This window comes from Urtica dioica, chromosome 9 (assembly GCF_054948205.1).
Source record: "Urtica dioica subsp. dioica isolate 48M chromosome 9, U.dioica_male_clone48M_v1_H2, whole genome shotgun sequence".
Lineage (NCBI taxonomy): Eukaryota > Viridiplantae > Streptophyta > Magnoliopsida > Rosales > Urticaceae > Urtica > Urtica dioica.
This window is the reverse complement of record NC_142764.1, coordinates 21,617,221-21,633,089: the sequence shown is the minus strand read 5'-3', so window position 1 is coordinate 21,633,089 and position 15,869 is coordinate 21,617,221. Positions and strand designations below refer to the sequence as shown.

Here is a 15,869-nt window from a genome sequence, read left to right as displayed (position 1 = left end):
TTAACCAAGTCCTCATCTCTGATACTTTTCCTGTTAGATTAACTACAAAATGTTACGGTAAATAAAGTTTACTTTTGTTCTTGTTACGGTAAATAATATTTACTGTTGTTCTTATTACGGTAAATAAAATTTATTGTTTTCTTGTTATGGTAAATAATATTTACTATTGTTTTTGTTACGGTAAATAAGATTTACTATTATTCTTGTTACGACAAATAAGATTTATAATAGTTTTTGTTATTGTTAATTAGATTTACTAATTTTTTTGTTATAGATAATATTATTTACTATGATAGTTAATAATATTGACCTAAGGGTATAATTGGAATATTGGAATGTTGTCATGATAAATTGGCTATTTTCCTAAATATGTTAATAGTTTGGCTATAATTTTAAAATAAGGGTGTCATTTTGGCTAGTTCTTTAGCCGGCCCAAATGAAAAAGTGTCGCTTCGTTGAAACATAATGTAATTTGCATTTAAGCTTAAATGGACATTAAATTTCTATGGTACAGAAAATAAATCACCATACAAGTTCTATGTTACATTACATTTACACATACACTTCTAATTTCTCAAATTACTCCGAAGTTGTATCTGAATCAGAAGCAAAAAAATATGCTGAAGATAATTACTCAAGTCGTTCACTTTTAAATTTTGAATTTTTAAAAAAATTAATAAGAAAGTTTTCTTTTTTCCCCTCCTTTCCTCGGTTTCATAATACCTAACCTTTTTCTTACACATAGCAGCGCATTAAAAAATTGTAAAACGGTAAATACTAATACATATTTTGTCTAAATGGTAAAAATAATAGAGCAATAATTCTGGTCCATCGGATCAGCTCATTGACAGAAAAGAAAAGAATAATATATGCGAAAGTGTGGGTCCCAAAGTCTATCAAAAAGTGGGTCCCACTTTGGCCTAAAAAAAACCTCCATTTCTCAAGTGTTTAAAAGCAGCTGCAAAGCATCTTCATTTAGACAACCAAAGCAAAGAAGAGAAAAAAAGAACAACACACATAAAAAAAAGAGACCATTAGTCTCTTTCTTTCTATTATTCTCACTCTCACACTTCTCTCTCTCTCTTTCTCTATTTTTTATTTATTTTTTCTTAATTGAAAAAAGTGAAGTACATTCCCAGCTGGGATTTCTCTCTCTCTCTCTCGTGATCGTGAACAAGCCAAAGAGGAGCACAGAATAAAGTTGGACAGAGCAAAGCCAAACCAAGCCAAACCAAAGAAGAAAAACATATATTTCTTTCTTTTTTCATAACTGTTACTAAACAGAGAAGAGCATTGTTCTTTGCTTCAATCATAATGGGTTTGAAGGAGAAGCCAAGAATGAGCAATGCTTTAGTGGTTCCACTAATCTTACTATCATTATTATTATCTCTCTGGGCTTGCTCTGTTCAAGCAGCCTCAGTTTCCTACGACTCTAGGTCCATTATCATCAATGGCGAAAAAAGAATCCTCATTTCTGGATCCATTCACTACCCAAGAAGTACCCCTGAGGTATTCCCTTCTAAATGTGTTTCAATGGTTTTTTTTTTTAATTAAATTTTTTTTTTCTAATTTTTTTTTGGGGCGTTCAGATGTGGCCAGATCTTATGGAGAAGGCAAAAGAAGGAGGTCTTGATGTTATTCAGACTTATGTCTTTTGGAATGGACACGAACCTTCTCCTGGAAATGTAATATATTTTTTTTAATATTTTATTTTTATTTATTTAACCATGCATTTGTGGATAATGTAGTAAATACTTTTCCTGTGTTGTTTGTAAATAGTACTACTTTGAGGAAAACTATGATCTGGTGAAGTTTGTGAAGCTGGCTCATCAAGCTGGGCTTTATGTTCATCTCAGGATTGGTCCTTATGTTTGCGCTGAATGGAACTTTGGGTATTTACATTCACAACCATTTTATATAACACATATTCTTTATTTTTTTAAGCTAAGCATTAGAGCTAAATGTTTTTTTTTTCATTATTATTATTTTTTTATTTTTTTTGTTCCTCTTTCTTTCTTTCTTTTCAGAGGCTTCCCAGTATGGCTGAAGTACGTCCCAGGCATAAGATTCAGAACAGACAATAGACCTTTCAAGGTTTGAATTTTGAAACCACACAAACTCTTGCTCAAGAGTCTACACTTTATATAATCTAATGGGTTTGAATTTTCCGATTTTGAATAACGAAAAAGGCGCATATGGAGAAATTCACGAGAAAAATCGTGAACATGATGAAAGCCGAGAGACTGTACGCGACTCAAGGCGGTCCGATCATTCTATCCCAGGTTAATAAATTTTGTCCGAAACCCGTTTTTCATCGATATTTTTTTTTTACCCAGGTCCTGGTTAGTTACATAATGTGTATATTTTCATGTGTGTTTGATAGATTGAGAACGAATATGGGCCAATGGAGTACGAGTTGGGCTCGGCCGGGAAGTCGTACTCGAACTGGGCGGCCCATATGGCTGTGGGCCTCGGGACCGGAGTCCCGTGGGTCATGTGCAAGCAAGACGACGCCCCCGACCCGATTGTGAGTCTCTCTCTCTCTCTCTCTCTCTCTCTTTGTACTTCGTGACATTTTTTTTTTTTTTGCTTTGATTAACATTCTCAAGTTGTGTTGCCCTGAGTTATGTGGGTCTGTCTCCCATGTTGCTCTTGTGAATTAAATTGAATATTTATTAGTTCTCAATGCACATGGCCATACTTACACAGTAATACTGATTTATTCTTGTTTATTATTTGGGTTTTTTTTTTAATAGAGTGGCCCTGAACTTAAAGCTTCTTTTAGAGTTTTACTTACTAGTTGACTAGACTTCTGTTATGTTAACCAATCTCTTTCCATTGCTTTTTAACAGAGTAGAGGTATTATTTTATATGGTGCTGTGTTAACTTTGGATTTTGGGAAATTCTCTCAGATTAATTCCTGCAATGGATTCTATTGTGACTACTTTACTCCAAACAAGGCGTATAAACCCAAAATGTGGACCGAAGCCTGGACTGCCTGGTACGCTTTCATTGTGTGACTTTCTTTTTAAATACGGTTCATCTTTTTTATTTTATTCATTTTTTAATTTGTTTTGTGTGTGAAGGTATACCGAGTTTGGCGGTGCAGTTCCTCATCGACCAGCCGAGGACATGGCCTTTGCAGTGGCTAGGTTCATTCAAAAGGGCGGAGCGTTTGTAAACTACTACATGGTATGTTCACTTTTTTCATGTTAAAAAAATGTGTGATGCGAAAGAATGATTCTCTCGGTGAAGTTCGTTGAATTTGGTCAATTTTAACGGTTTCAGTACCACGGAGGAACAAACTTCGGCAGAACTGCCGGTGGTCCTTTCATTGCTACTAGCTATGATTATGACGCGCCGCTCGATGAATTTGGTACGTTCGTGATATTTACAAGTTTTATGAAAATATAAAGTTCTTAATATTTGTTTTAAAAATTATGGAACTGATCACAGTTCTCTCTCCGAGTTTTCTCCAGCTAAATAAAACAAATCTCAGCTAGAATGGGTGCGACACATATCAATTTTAATGTAACAGCATTCCCGCCATATTCTATTTTTTTTATTTCAATTTTATATTTTAAACGTTTTACTACTAAAGTTAATTGATAGTATATTACTATATTTGGCCAAAGTTAAATTTGGACATATTTTTTTTTTTTTACATGAAGCGGTTATGTATGTTATTTTTCAAACACGATGCACTTTCATTCCATCTCATGTCTCATGTCGTGTAATATATGTATATATCTATATATATATACAAATACATACATGTGTGTGCGATTATTAAGTGATTTATCTTTTTTTTTTCAAATTATTTACAACATGCTCTGACGTATTCTTGTTAAATGCAGGACTGTTGAGGCAACCTAAGTGGGGCCATTTGAAAGATTTGCACCGAGCGATCAAACTATGCGAGCCTGCTTTGGTATCAGCCGATCCCGTTGTCCAAAAACTCGGAAACTACGAAGAGGTTGAACTTACATACAATTTCCCACGAAAAATAGAAAAGAAAAGTTCAATGCTCAACTTCTAAATAAAAAAATCTTTCAGGCCCATGTATTTAAATCAAAGTCCGGACACTGCGCCGCGTTCCTCTCGAACTTCAACCAACACTCATACGCAAGAGTTACTTTCGGAAACCAGCATTACAATCTGCCTCCTTGGTCTATCAGCATTCTTCCCGACTGCAAGAACACGGTTTACAACACTGCAAGGGTTAGAAATGATTCTAGAATGTTCTCACTGGTGTTTATTATACAAGATAGTCATTTGAAACTGATTGATTAGCTAAACAGCCAAAATTAAAACTGTCTTAGCAAAATAGCCAAAGTTACGTTGTAAAAAAAAATGATTTACATGGTACTTGTGCATATTTGTAAATTCGGGCTACTTGACTAATTTTAGACAAACTTTGGCTATTTTGCAAATTCATTAGTTTTGATTGGTTATTCAATTTTTTTATCAACAATTGTCACGCGCAGATTGGTGCACAAAGTGCGACGATGAAGATGAGCCGCGTTCCTATTCACGGAGGACTCTCTTGGCAGGCTTACACTGAAGAGACGTCCTCTTATAGTGAGACTGCATTCACTGTTTCCGGGTTATTGGAGCAGATTAATACCACGAGGGATTCTTCCGATTACCTGTGGTACATGACAGAGTGAGTAGATATTAACCGACTTTAACTCTCTTTTTTTCTTCTTCTTTTCTTCCGATTATTGTGGTCTCGTCATCTGATCGGTCGATACCGTCTTGATTATTAGTGTTAAGGTCGACCCTGGAGAGGGATTTTTGAGGAGTGGGAAATGGCCGACACTGACCGTCTTTTCAGCCGGTCATGCTTTGCATGTCTTTGTCAATGGTCAACTGGCAGGTAAAATAGGCATATAGATTATGCACTGGCATCGAATATGCTATATTTGGTCTTTTCTTTATCATTTCGTTGTAGTAATATTAATATGCTATATTCCCTGAACTCTTGGCAGGCACTAGCTACGGAAGCTTAGAATTCCCGAAGCTGACGTTCAACAAGGGTGTGAACTTGAGATCGGGTGTCAACACAATCACTCTTCTAAGCATTGCAGTTGGTCTTCCGGTTAGTTCTCTCTCTCTCTCTCTTTCTCTCTCTCTCTCTCTCTCTCTCTGAAGCTTGGATCTAACGATGTTTTACATTTGATTTGTCTCTTCAGAATGTTGGTCCGCATTACGAGACTTGGAATGCTGGTATTCTGGGCCCAGTTTCACTGAATGGCCTCAATGAGGGTAGGAGAGACCTGTCATGGCAAAAGTGGTCATACAAGGTTAGCCTGGGCTAAAAGTTCATTTTCATGAGTAGAAAAAAAATATTATAATTTTTTTAAGAACTAGTTAATTTAGTAATTTTTTTAAGACCGATATTCATCGAGTTTCTTTCTTGTGTGACACGACAGGTTGGCCTGAAAGGAGAAGCCTTGAGTCTTCATTCCCTTATGGGTAGTTCTTCGGTAGATTGGTATCAAGGCTCACTAGTAACTAGAAAGCAGCCTCTCACATGGTTTAAAGTGAGCTTTCTTTTTTTTTCTTCTTCTTCTTCTTCATCTTCTCAAACTTCGCACTTGTTTGTTGAGCGTTATCAGCGAGAACTAATCAACAATCCACATTTGAATGGCAGACGAGTTTTGATGCTCCGATCGGATATGCACCGTTGGCTCTGGACATGGCCAGCATGGGAAAAGGTCAAATATGGATCAACGGCCATAGTCTCGGCCGATACTGGCCCGCCTACAAAGCAAAGTCGGGTAGCTGTGGCGAGTGTAGCTACATCGGAACATACACCGATAAGAAATGCCAATCTAACTGCGGCGACGCTTCACAAAGATGGTAAACCCAAAAAAAAAATGATCACATAAAATGAAACTGATGTCTATGCAATTGTCATGAACAACTTCAACATTCTAGAATTCTAAAGAAATTTTTTCTAGGTTGGCAAGAGTATAATGACCTAAATATCTAATAAAAATGATGATCAGGTACCATCTTCCGAAATCGTGGCTGAAGCCGACGGGGAATTTGTTGGTAGTGTTTGAGGAATGGGGCGGGAATCCGAACGGGATGTTTTTGGTGAGAAGAGACATGGACACGGTGTGCGCTGACATCTATGAGTGGCAGCCGACTCTGATGAACTGGAAAATGCAAAGCTCGGGGAAAGTCAACAAGCCGTTGAGGCCCAAAGCCCACTTGTCTTGCGGGGCCGGCCAGAAGATCTCAAAGATCAAGTTCGCCAGCTTTGGAACCCCCGAAGGGTCTTGTGGGAACTTCCGAGAGGGAAGTTGCCACGCCCACAACTCCTACGATGCTTTCAATAGGGTGACTCTCTCTCTCTCTCTCTCTCTCTCTCTCTCTCTCTCGCCTTTGATTCGGATATATACATTTGACACCATAAAATAGACGGGAAAGGAAAATAGGAAGGAAAATGTATAACTAAAAGAGGGGATTTCGTTTTTTTTATTATTGCAAATTGGACCATCCAATTTTCACATTCCATCACATTTTCCGGGTTCCAAACAGACCCTCAGAGCGACAAATAAGACTCGTCTAGCGCCACGTTGCGAAAAATCGTTTGAAACATCATTAAACGTATTTATTTATATTTTTATATGTGTTGCAGGTCTGCATGGGACAGAACTCATGCACAGTGACTGTTGCACCAGAAATGTTCGGAGGAGACCCGTGTCCAAATGTCATGAAGAAGCTCTCCGTCGAGGCTGTTTGCACTTGAAGAAGCAAGTTCTCTTCATGCTCTCTTCGTATACACACCATCAAATTATTAATTAAATTTGGGGGGTAAGTTATATCTATATCTATATCTATATTTACAGCCACACACATTGTCAAGCCCAGTCGCAACGCAACGCAACCATTCATTGGCTCTTCTATTCCCGGTGAAGTTGTACAAAGTATACCATATACAACACGGTCGAGGAGCCTTATACTAGTATAATCATTACTATTATCGTTGGTCAAGGTGATTTGTGGGAGTCAAGTTTTTGTATGTAAATACTCTCTAGCTTTCGTTTTTCGATTTGGTTCCGGGCTCGTTATTCGAAGATGGAATGGCAGAGCTGTACGGGTGCACAATGAGACGACGATGAAAAGGAGTCCGTGTGCACATTTCTTTATTTTATTTTATTTTAGTTAACAAGTCGATGGAAATATCGAAAGCCTCTGGCTTTTAGTAATCCCTAGGGTTTCATTTTTGGTGTAACTTATGTTGGGACCAATTGTTTCATTGGCTGTAGTAAGACAGTAAAAGAAGCATTATGAATGAAGTAATGAATTCAATTTTCAAGTCTATGATAATCTAGTTGTTTCAAATTTTGGTACATTTCTTATTCCATTGGGATGTCCCTTTGAGTAATTAAAATATGCAACCATGTTGAAATATTCGACTAAATAATGGCATTTAGGGCTTCCTGTTTCTTGTTAATTAAGGCTACTGTCAGCTGACAAAGTCCCCCCCATTAAACTAATGATAACTTCATAATAATAAACCCATAAATATATTATTTGGCATTACTTGCACGTAGCCTTGTATTGTATTTGTATCTGACATCGTGATACTTTATTGTAATATTTCTGAAGAAAACTTCTGTAGTTATTCAACCGACTACAGTCATTTTTATTTTATTTTATGTAAGTTAAAATAAAACCCTCAAAGTCAAGTTTTGGCTGATCATGGATTTATGATAAATATTTCAAATAACGTGTTTGACGACAAACACTTTACGAGTTTTCAAAGGGCTTCCTTGTCATGGACGAAATTTAGTAACATACAAACACACCCATTGCTATAAATCTTAAAGTAATATTCATCTATAAAAAATATTTTAAATAAAAAATAAATATTCATATAACTTATTACGGTAATTAATTAAAACTTAAATGACACGCATAGAAGCTCCAAAGAAACTCGACTCCGGAACGAATCGGAAGTGTGGAACAGAATTTCTAATCGCCTTTTTTAATCTAGTATCTTATTTCCATTTACTTCTCTAAATTCAATGCCCACAAAAAATAATAATAATAACTCAAACTAAATAAGTGCAAAAAGAGCCGAGAGAAAATAAACTGAAAATCCTTTTAAAGTTCAAAACCCAACACAATAAATATTAAATAGAGATATAATTGGAAACAAAAATCCACATCTCTCCCTCTCTCTCTCTCTCTCTGGTAAATGACGCGCTTCAATGGCGGCTTCACAGGTTTCATACAACACACATATACAGACATACACAGACACATAATTACCAGTATATACACAAACCTCATTTCTTCGAGCTTCTCTTTTCCAACAAAGACCTCAATCCAAATGCTCTTTACTTGCCTGTTCTCTCTCATAGCCTCTCTCTGTCTCCTCATCCTCTGTCGCTTCATCCTCAAGACCAAACAGAGAAAACGAAAACAACAAGAACAAGAAGAGGACCGAGAACAAGATCAGACTCGCCTGAGTCACTTACCGAGCCGAGTCGACCCGGTTCGCGAACCCGATCAGCCCTCCGAAGCCGAGTCGGCGACTCAGCTGACTCGTTCGCTTCTCCTGGAGATTCTTCCCTCCGATTCGCCGAGATGGGACAGGCTGTTCGAGGAGGGAGAGCTTGACTCGTCCGGGTCGGGTTTGGGCTCGGATCGGGCGGGAAAGAAAAAGAAGAGAAGAGCGAAGAAGAAGGGCTCGGATCTCAGAGACAAAGACGAAAACGAAGAAGAAGGAGAGAAGACGAGGAAAGAAGAGGATATATTGCAATTGTATCCATTCACGTCGTCGAGTAGTGGGACTCAGAGGAAGATCAAGCAACAGTACGATGAGATTATGAAGCACCATCGCACAAAGCAACTCACTTTCGCTCAGGTTCTTTTTTTTTTCTTTCTTTTTAATTTTCAGTTACTACTTGCATTGCCAGTGTTCAGGTTGAATCTTTGAAGCTTGAATTCGTAGTCCTAAATTGTTATCAATATGGCTACTATGGAATATAAATTCCTTGCGTGTTGGAGTGTGTAACACTATATACACTTATTCTTTTTACTAAACGGTGTGATAGCAAGCTTAGTGATATAGACCAAAGGTATTACGTTTTCATAAAAGAAATACATAAATAATGTTGCATTATGAGCTCTGGGCAAAAGACTTTAATGAACAATGGACGTTTTTGTGTGATTTTTTATTTCCGGGTGTGATTGGGCGGCGATACTAAAATGGAGTTCTGGAGGGGAATTTGTTTTAGTTGTAATGTGAAATTAGTTTTGGGGAATCTAATGAGCTTTGTGTCACCTTTGAATAACTATGAGCCATTGAATGAGCTCACAAAATTCGTAGAAGGTTTTTGTTTTAAGTGTCCTGTTTTAGATATTTTTAGAGGGTTTGTTTGGGCTGATTCATGTTGTTGTAGAAGACAGTATCGAATGTGTTCGCTCCTTGATCATAAAAAAAATTTACTTATTTTCATTCTCCGGTTTATTGAAATAACCATATCAAATTCGAAGTTACTACCGATCAAATATTTCAGAAATTAGATAATAATATTTTTTGCAGGTTGCGCACTTTGCTCATTGTTTGGTGGAAGCTAGAACTGAGTTGCAACACAAGTACGTCGTTTTATACTATTCCTGACAAGACACGTTAGTCCTTGTTTAAAGACCGTGAACTAAATGATTTTTCCTGTTTGAACCACGCTCAATGGATTTGTATTGCATCTTAAAGATCTTAACTTGATGTCACGTATTTTTATTTTTTTGAAGGGGTGATGTGATCCGACGTAAATTCACGATAAAAAAGGCTCTACTTTTGAAGGCAGACAAGTCTTCGTTTGACCGTCTACGCCAGCAAGTATACAAACTAGAATTAGAGCAAAAGAGGCTCGAAGAAGACGCCTTTGTCTATAATTGGCTCCAACAACAGCTTAAACTTTCACCCGCTTACAAAAAGGTAAATTTTTTCTTCCCTCGCTCTTACTATTCTTATCAATAAGGTTAGGACTTTAGTTTAAGAGAGTGATTCTTATCGACTGTTGCGAAGCCAAGTCTTCGCAAGGTTTTGTTTGTTATATGTTGCAAGAACTTCTGAATATAGTTTCATGCTCTCCACATTAAATGGCATAATAAGTTTATTAGGGTTTTTTTTGTTTGTTTTCTTAACGAGTCTAGATAATGAAACCGATGTTTTCCTTTAATGTTACAGATGCTTGAAATCGGTGCTCGGATGGAGTTAAAAGCTAAATCGGGGGAGTTGAAAGAAAGCAGGGATAGTGAATATTCCAACATTTCTTTTGAAGAATTACTTGCACAAGAAAAGAAGGATTCATTCTGGTTTGCTCTAATTGACACGCATCGTCGTATCTACAAAAGTTATTAGCTTGGTCTTTTACTAACAGCTTCCTTTTGCAGGCAAAAAAATGGGAAACTGAGACCTTGCACAAACTGATAACAATGGCTCTCTTACTGTTCTCGTGGCCTTTAGTTCAGCGGCGCTAACGTAATATGTGTACACAGTTTTCCTTTTTCTTTTTTCATGATCTTTGTCTTGCATCCATGGATTGATATGTGACGATATTTGTTTTAATGTTCTTATTGTTTAGGGTTTTTTCCATGGAAGCTATTGCATGAGACCAAGAGTGGGTACACGGTTCCGCTGCAAATTAGCTTCCGAGTTGGTTTATTTCTCGCAGAACTTCACCCGAGTCTCTAAACAGTTCAACGATTGCTATTCTCAAAATGCCACGTTGTCGAATCAAACTTTCGGTTTTGTAGTTAGTGCTGTTCCAAGTGAAAGAATTTTTGGACCTGAAAAGGGTTATGTAAAACTCACTTTTCATAGAATATATGTATACTATTTCGCTCTTGTAGCCAAAGGAAAATATTGGAAGGCATTGTTGTAGACAAACTGTGTTGCAAGTTCAAATTATGGGACCATTGAAAGATTTCACGTGTAATTCCATATTTTCTTCACCGACTTGAAATGTACCGTTGGAATATTTAATACCATCTTTTCTGAACTATAAACTTTTTTTTATTCGACAAGAAAACGTCGCTTGTAACTTCGTTGACAGACACATTATAACAAATGAGATACTTTAACAACAAAGTGGTAATCCTTGTAGTACAATTTACTCAAAAGACCCATCAAGATTTCTTTAATATTAAGAACCCCATTGCTAAATTGACAGAGCCGGCCAAACCCATTGGTAATCAAACAACTTTTGTACCTTTTTTTTTCCTTTCCAGCTCAGAGGTAAGAGAGTAAAAGAAGAGCTATCAACTACTAAACTGACTAATGTGTTCAGAGAGAGACTCTCGGGACATAGAAAACTGGATCATTAACGATGTTTGGGCATCTTGTACAATACATCACTAAGTACAGTTCAAAGACATTCTAAGATAAAATCACATACCAATCTCTATGCTTGCTTACCAACTTTAAAAGTAAAGTGTTCCTGAGACTTTGGGAAAATTTTCCTACTATTCTCTCTTTCTCAAGAGAAGGCCGACCAACAAACAGATCGGACATTCACAGCTTTTCTCTCGTGGGTCAGGATTTCAATCTTAAAGTAGAATCAGTCGATCTTCACAGAAGCGTAGATCTTCCGAACGAACCAGAAACAAGCGTAAAAGCCGATCGTGCCGGTGAGGACGAAGAAAGCATATGAAATGATGATCATATAGCCAAAGTAGAGGACACCAGAGACAAACATCTTGATCTCCAACTTGGTGAAGAAGTAAAAGACGGAGTAAAGGAAGAGGTAGAGAGCCGAAGAGCCGGCGGTGAGATACGATCTCCACCACCAATGGTAGTCCTCGCTGCAGAGCTGGAAGTAGCAGAGGACGATTGTGATCTCGGCGCAGGTGATCAGAAGGATGACAAACACGATGAAGAGGAACCCGAAGATGTAGTAGAACTGGTTCAGCCAAATCGAGGTCAGTATGAAGAAGAGCTCGATGAAGACGGCCCCGAATGGAAGAATGCCTCCGATGAGGATCGAGAACACAGGTTTCATGTACCACGCTTGCTCCGGAGTCTGGCGGGGAATTTTGTTGGTCTTCACGGGATCTTCAATGGCCGGCTTTTTGAAACCCAGATAGCTTCCGACGAACACGAGCGGGACCGATATTCCGAACCATAGGCAGACGAGAGCGAACATCGTTCCGAAGGGGACGGCGCCGGAGGATCTTTCTCCCCATATCATCGCGTTCAATACGAAGAAGATGCCAAAGAGTATGCCCGGGAACATGAACGCCGTCTTTAGAGTGTTCCTCTTCCATTCGGTGCCCTTGAACATTTTGTGTAGTCTCGCAGAGGAGTAACCGCCGAAAATGCCCATGAAGACCCACAGGAGAACCATGGCGGTCATTAGGCCGCCTCGGTTGGAAGGAGACAAGAACCCCAGCAACGCGAATATCATCGTGACAAGTGTCATCCCGAAGATCTGAACGCCTGTTCCGACGTAGACACAGAGCAAACCGGAATTGATCGGAGCCCTGAACACATCTCCGTGAACGAGCTTCCATCCGGTTTCTTCTTGAGCCTCATCTTGGGTTTCCAATTGGTTGTAATTGGAAATATCTCTGTACAGTGTTCTCATCATGATCATCGCAACCATACCGGAAAGAAACAGGACGATCATCAAAGAGTTTATGATGGAAAACCAGTGGATCTGATCGTCGTTCATGAGGAGATATGTGTCCCAACGGGATGCCCATTTGATTTCACTTTCCTACAAGAGAGGCGGAGAAACAAGAGTTAAGCAAATTTTGGAGGAAAATTAAGAGAAGGACCTGACTGAAATGTACCTTAAAAGAAACATCATACGTAAACACTATCTCCTTGTCCACAGCGACCTCCTGGGGAACTGTGCTACTAGGCAGCAAGTTTTTGGTGTCTTTGTTGCACGTGGTCACCTGTGGGTTTTTCGCATCCCAATCCTTGTATTCGTGATTAATACTGTTCAAGAGAGTTGGATCAGAAATGGCACGAAGAAGAATTAACTTTTAGGGATAGAAACGAGACATCATACAAATCCTACATTACCTCTTAGGGGTAACTTCAAATCCAACAATTCTAGCGGTGTCAGACTCTGGGTCCTTGTGGTACATGACTCGAAAGCTCAAGTGGTTGTTAACAAAATATTTTTCCTCTTTACTCTGGATAAAAAGTAAATCAGTAACAAAGTAAAACTGAGCCCCAAACACTAATACAGCAGTACTTTTATCCTAAAGCATACCCCGGAAAAACTTCCTTTGAACCCAACACGGAAACCATGTTCGTAAGTCTTGGACTGAATTCCGTCCGTTCTTTTTCTAATTACAGCAACCGGTAGGTTGTCCAGAATCCTGCACATCCAAGACAGGAGTCAAAACTTAAGAAAGTATCCATATCAGTTAACCGGCTTTCTGATCTATTATAATCAAAGCTAAATCAGTAAAACTAATTGCAAAATAATAACCCACATGTTTGCGCGATATTCATAATCTATTTTTTCCCTGAAATTTTTCGCAGCCTTGGCATCAAGCTTATGCGTTTTACAGGCCACCGTGCACGATTTCTCTTGCCTCATTTTGAACTGTAAAAGGTAGAGAACCAGGCTCGGTATCAAAAGAATTATGCAGATCACAGAGCACAGTAGGCATTTTTATTATACCCACCGTGTAAACAGAAGATTCAATCCGGTCTCCGCGGAGCACCTCGCCCAGATTTTCGCCAGTGTTGACAATCTTGGGGGGTTTACAATATTTCAAGAAGTAAAAGTCATACGGAAGTTGTGTCTTTGTAGATGATAGTTTGTTCACTTTGACAATCAGATCCTCGCCCTGCAGAAAGAGAATACAAGATTAAATTACATAGGAATTAGAACACCTCAATAACTCAGTCGCAACTGGCAACTGAAATACTAAATTTACCAAAAAGAAAATCTCTGACACCACAGTATAACAAATAAATAAATAAATCACTAATCACACCATCAAAACCCAATCTATGAGTAAACTAGAAGCACTCTAAAGAAAAATTGGGAACGGTCATTACAAGCCACTGTGACCTTAGTTTTAACGTTTTCAAGTGAAGCTTTCTCTTTTCAATATAAATAATCAGCGCCATCCATATGTCCTTTGCAATTCAGATAATTGATCAGATATTCAATTAAAATATCAGTAACAACAAAAAATAATTCTCAAAACCGAAGATATGATCATGAAAAATCACACGCGGAAATGAGCACCGCAGATCTGAATCAAGACAGAACGATATAAAACGCCATAGAACACCTAGATCCAACACTTCTGCAGCCGAATTTAATAGAAAAGCACAAACAACAGTAGAACCAACTCAAGTAGAACTTGATATACACATACATAAACACACCCAAACATATATATATATATATATATATATATATACATAGATGTACATAGGTGTGAAAAATAAAATAAAAAACGACCTAGGCTAAAAAAATTGAGAGAGAAAGAGCCAAGGAAAAAAAGTAACCGTGTGGAAATCGCGAGGAGCGACGCCGGGGAGATAGAAGGAGGTGACGGAGGAAATGGAAAGCAGAGAAATGGCGAACCAAAGAGCCATCGCCGTCTTCTTCGCCGGAGGGACTGAGATCGAAGCCATTCCGTCGCGATTCCTCTCTAATCTTTCTTTTACTTTTCCTTTTTATTCTGAGAGAGGGAGAGGGAGAGAGAGAGAGAGAGAGAGAGAGAGAGAGAGAGAAATGACTGTATCTGTATCATATATATATTGTCCAAAATAAAAATGCATTATTTAAATCTCAAGTTCTCTATTGTACAAATTAATACTCTCCTTTTCTGATATTTAAGGGTCATTTGATATGAAACATTGTTTTTTTATATGTATAACACCCCCATAAATATTGATGTGTAGTAATAAATAATAATATAAAATGTGCATTATGTGGCAATGGTGAAAAGACAAGTTAAGTGCGAAAGAAGTTTATATACAAAAATAAGTTTATTTCTTACGAGTACCCCAATTCTTTTCTTCAGGGTCTAAATATAAATTTATTAGATAACTGTTTTAATAATTGAATAAAATATATAGATTAGAAAATATTATTGAGCTTATAAGTTATAATTATTTTCAAAAATAGGTTATGAGGGGTAATTATTTGTTAAAATATGTTAGAGAGCTTGAAATTATAATATGTAATTATTTTTTACAATGAGTTATGAGATGAAATTATTTTTAAAAAAAAAGTCAGAAGGGCCCACCTAACTTCCTCCATGCTGGTTGTGTAATAGGGTTACTGTTAAATTAGCATATCATTTCATTATAGTGTAGGCTATATCAGAAGGATCAAAATAACCTTATCAATGGAAAATCGAAACGATTGCTGATGGAAAATTATTTTCCGCGGACAAAGTCAGGGTCGAGGAAAATTATAATAACTTTAAATCAAATAACAATAACTTTAAAAATAAACAAATATTAGCTAGATAATTTGAAATTGAAATTCGTACATCAGATATCAATATTATGACGTCATTATTCAACGATACAAAAATGACTTTCCATAAAAGAAATTGAGCCCACAAAGTATTGGGTTGCCCTCGAAATAGTGGGTCTGCTAACTTTTACATAACCCAATCACCTCGGCTTAGGACATAAAAGCTGGAGTTTGGCTAAGACCTTGCTAAAAGACCGAAGTTTAGAATGATAAATCGAAGTGTCTGATAAAGTCATCGAGCAAATCATCGGACAAAGTCCGTCTATCAAGCCCTCGAGTCTAACCTTCATGATAAATCTTTGAGTCGAATCTTCGAGACGAGTACATGGCACAAAAAATTCTTGGGCATGGCCCAAGTCCATGACATGAGAGGTC

The 15,869-nt window shown here is 37.7% G+C and overlaps 3 protein-coding genes across 3 annotated transcripts; 2 read left to right on the top strand and 1 right to left on the bottom strand.

The window, feature by feature from the left end:
- Positions 1 to 978: 978 nt before the first annotated feature.
- On the top strand, positions 979 to 7,338 carry BGAL1 (beta galactosidase 1). Its single transcript, XM_089625363.1, has 19 exons — positions 979 to 1,509; positions 1,590 to 1,685; positions 1,780 to 1,892; positions 2,028 to 2,094; positions 2,190 to 2,282; positions 2,384 to 2,527; positions 2,913 to 3,001; positions 3,087 to 3,192; positions 3,289 to 3,376; positions 3,858 to 3,976; positions 4,057 to 4,221; positions 4,488 to 4,666; positions 4,770 to 4,879; positions 4,992 to 5,101; positions 5,196 to 5,306; positions 5,436 to 5,546; positions 5,657 to 5,865; positions 6,015 to 6,351; positions 6,653 to 7,338. Exons 1-19 carry the CDS (start codon positions 1,315 to 1,317, stop codon positions 6,761 to 6,763), a joined length of 2,553 nt encoding a protein of 850 aa, XP_089481489.1. The 5' UTR covers positions 979 to 1,314; the 3' UTR covers positions 6,764 to 7,338.
- Positions 7,339 to 8,153: 815 nt separating this feature from the next.
- LOC149385776 (CA-responsive protein) lies at positions 8,154 to 11,032 on the top strand. Its single transcript, XM_089627386.1, has 6 exons — positions 8,154 to 8,890; positions 9,572 to 9,624; positions 9,778 to 9,964; positions 10,217 to 10,344; positions 10,423 to 10,510; positions 10,614 to 11,032. Exons 1-5 carry the CDS (start codon positions 8,219 to 8,221, stop codon positions 10,457 to 10,459), a joined length of 1,077 nt encoding a protein of 358 aa, XP_089483512.1. The 5' UTR covers positions 8,154 to 8,218; the 3' UTR covers positions 10,460 to 10,510; positions 10,614 to 11,032.
- A 291-nt stretch (positions 11,033 to 11,323) lies between these two features.
- Positions 11,324 to 14,745, bottom strand: TMN7 (transmembrane nine 7). The gene is made up of 7 exons (XM_089627385.1): positions 14,513 to 14,745; positions 13,675 to 13,839; positions 13,480 to 13,592; positions 13,254 to 13,362; positions 13,061 to 13,173; positions 12,823 to 12,973; positions 11,324 to 12,746 (listed from the first exon to the last, which is right to left on the bottom strand). Exons 1-7 carry the CDS (start codon positions 14,639 to 14,641, stop codon positions 11,589 to 11,591), a joined length of 1,938 nt encoding a protein of 645 aa, XP_089483511.1. The 5' UTR covers positions 14,642 to 14,745; the 3' UTR covers positions 11,324 to 11,588.
- Positions 14,746 to 15,869: the final 1,124 nt, after the last annotated feature.

Excerpts from the sequence above, each read along its gene's own strand:
- LOC149385776 (XM_089627386.1), top strand. The coding sequence starts at position 8,219 with ATGACGCGCTTCAATGGCGGCTTCACAGGTTTCATACAACACACATAT. Across the intron at positions 9,625-9,777 it reads AGAACTGAGTTGCAACACAA|GGGTGATGTGATCCGACGTA; the intron begins GTACGTCGTTTT and ends ATTTTTTTGAAG. Across the intron at positions 9,965-10,216 it reads TTTCACCCGCTTACAAAAAG|ATGCTTGAAATCGGTGCTCG; the intron begins GTAAATTTTTTC and ends TTAATGTTACAG.
- BGAL1 (XM_089625363.1), top strand. The coding sequence starts at position 1,315 with ATGGGTTTGAAGGAGAAGCCAAGAATGAGCAATGCTTTAGTGGTTCCA. Across the intron at positions 1,510-1,589 it reads ACCCAAGAAGTACCCCTGAG|ATGTGGCCAGATCTTATGGA; the intron begins GTATTCCCTTCT and ends TGGGGCGTTCAG. Across the intron at positions 4,880-4,991 it reads TGTCAATGGTCAACTGGCAG|GCACTAGCTACGGAAGCTTA; the intron begins GTAAAATAGGCA and ends AACTCTTGGCAG.
- TMN7 (XM_089627385.1), bottom strand. The coding sequence starts at position 14,641 with ATGGCTTCGATCTCAGTCCCTCCGGCGAAGAAGACGGCGATGGCTCTT. Across the intron at positions 13,363-13,479 it reads TATGAATATCGCGCAAACAT|GATTCTGGACAACCTACCGG; the intron begins GTGGGTTATTAT and ends TTGGATGTGCAG. Across the intron at positions 13,174-13,253 it reads TCAAAGGAAGTTTTTCCGGG|AGTAAAGAGGAAAAATATTT; the intron begins GTATGCTTTAGG and ends CTTTTTATCCAG.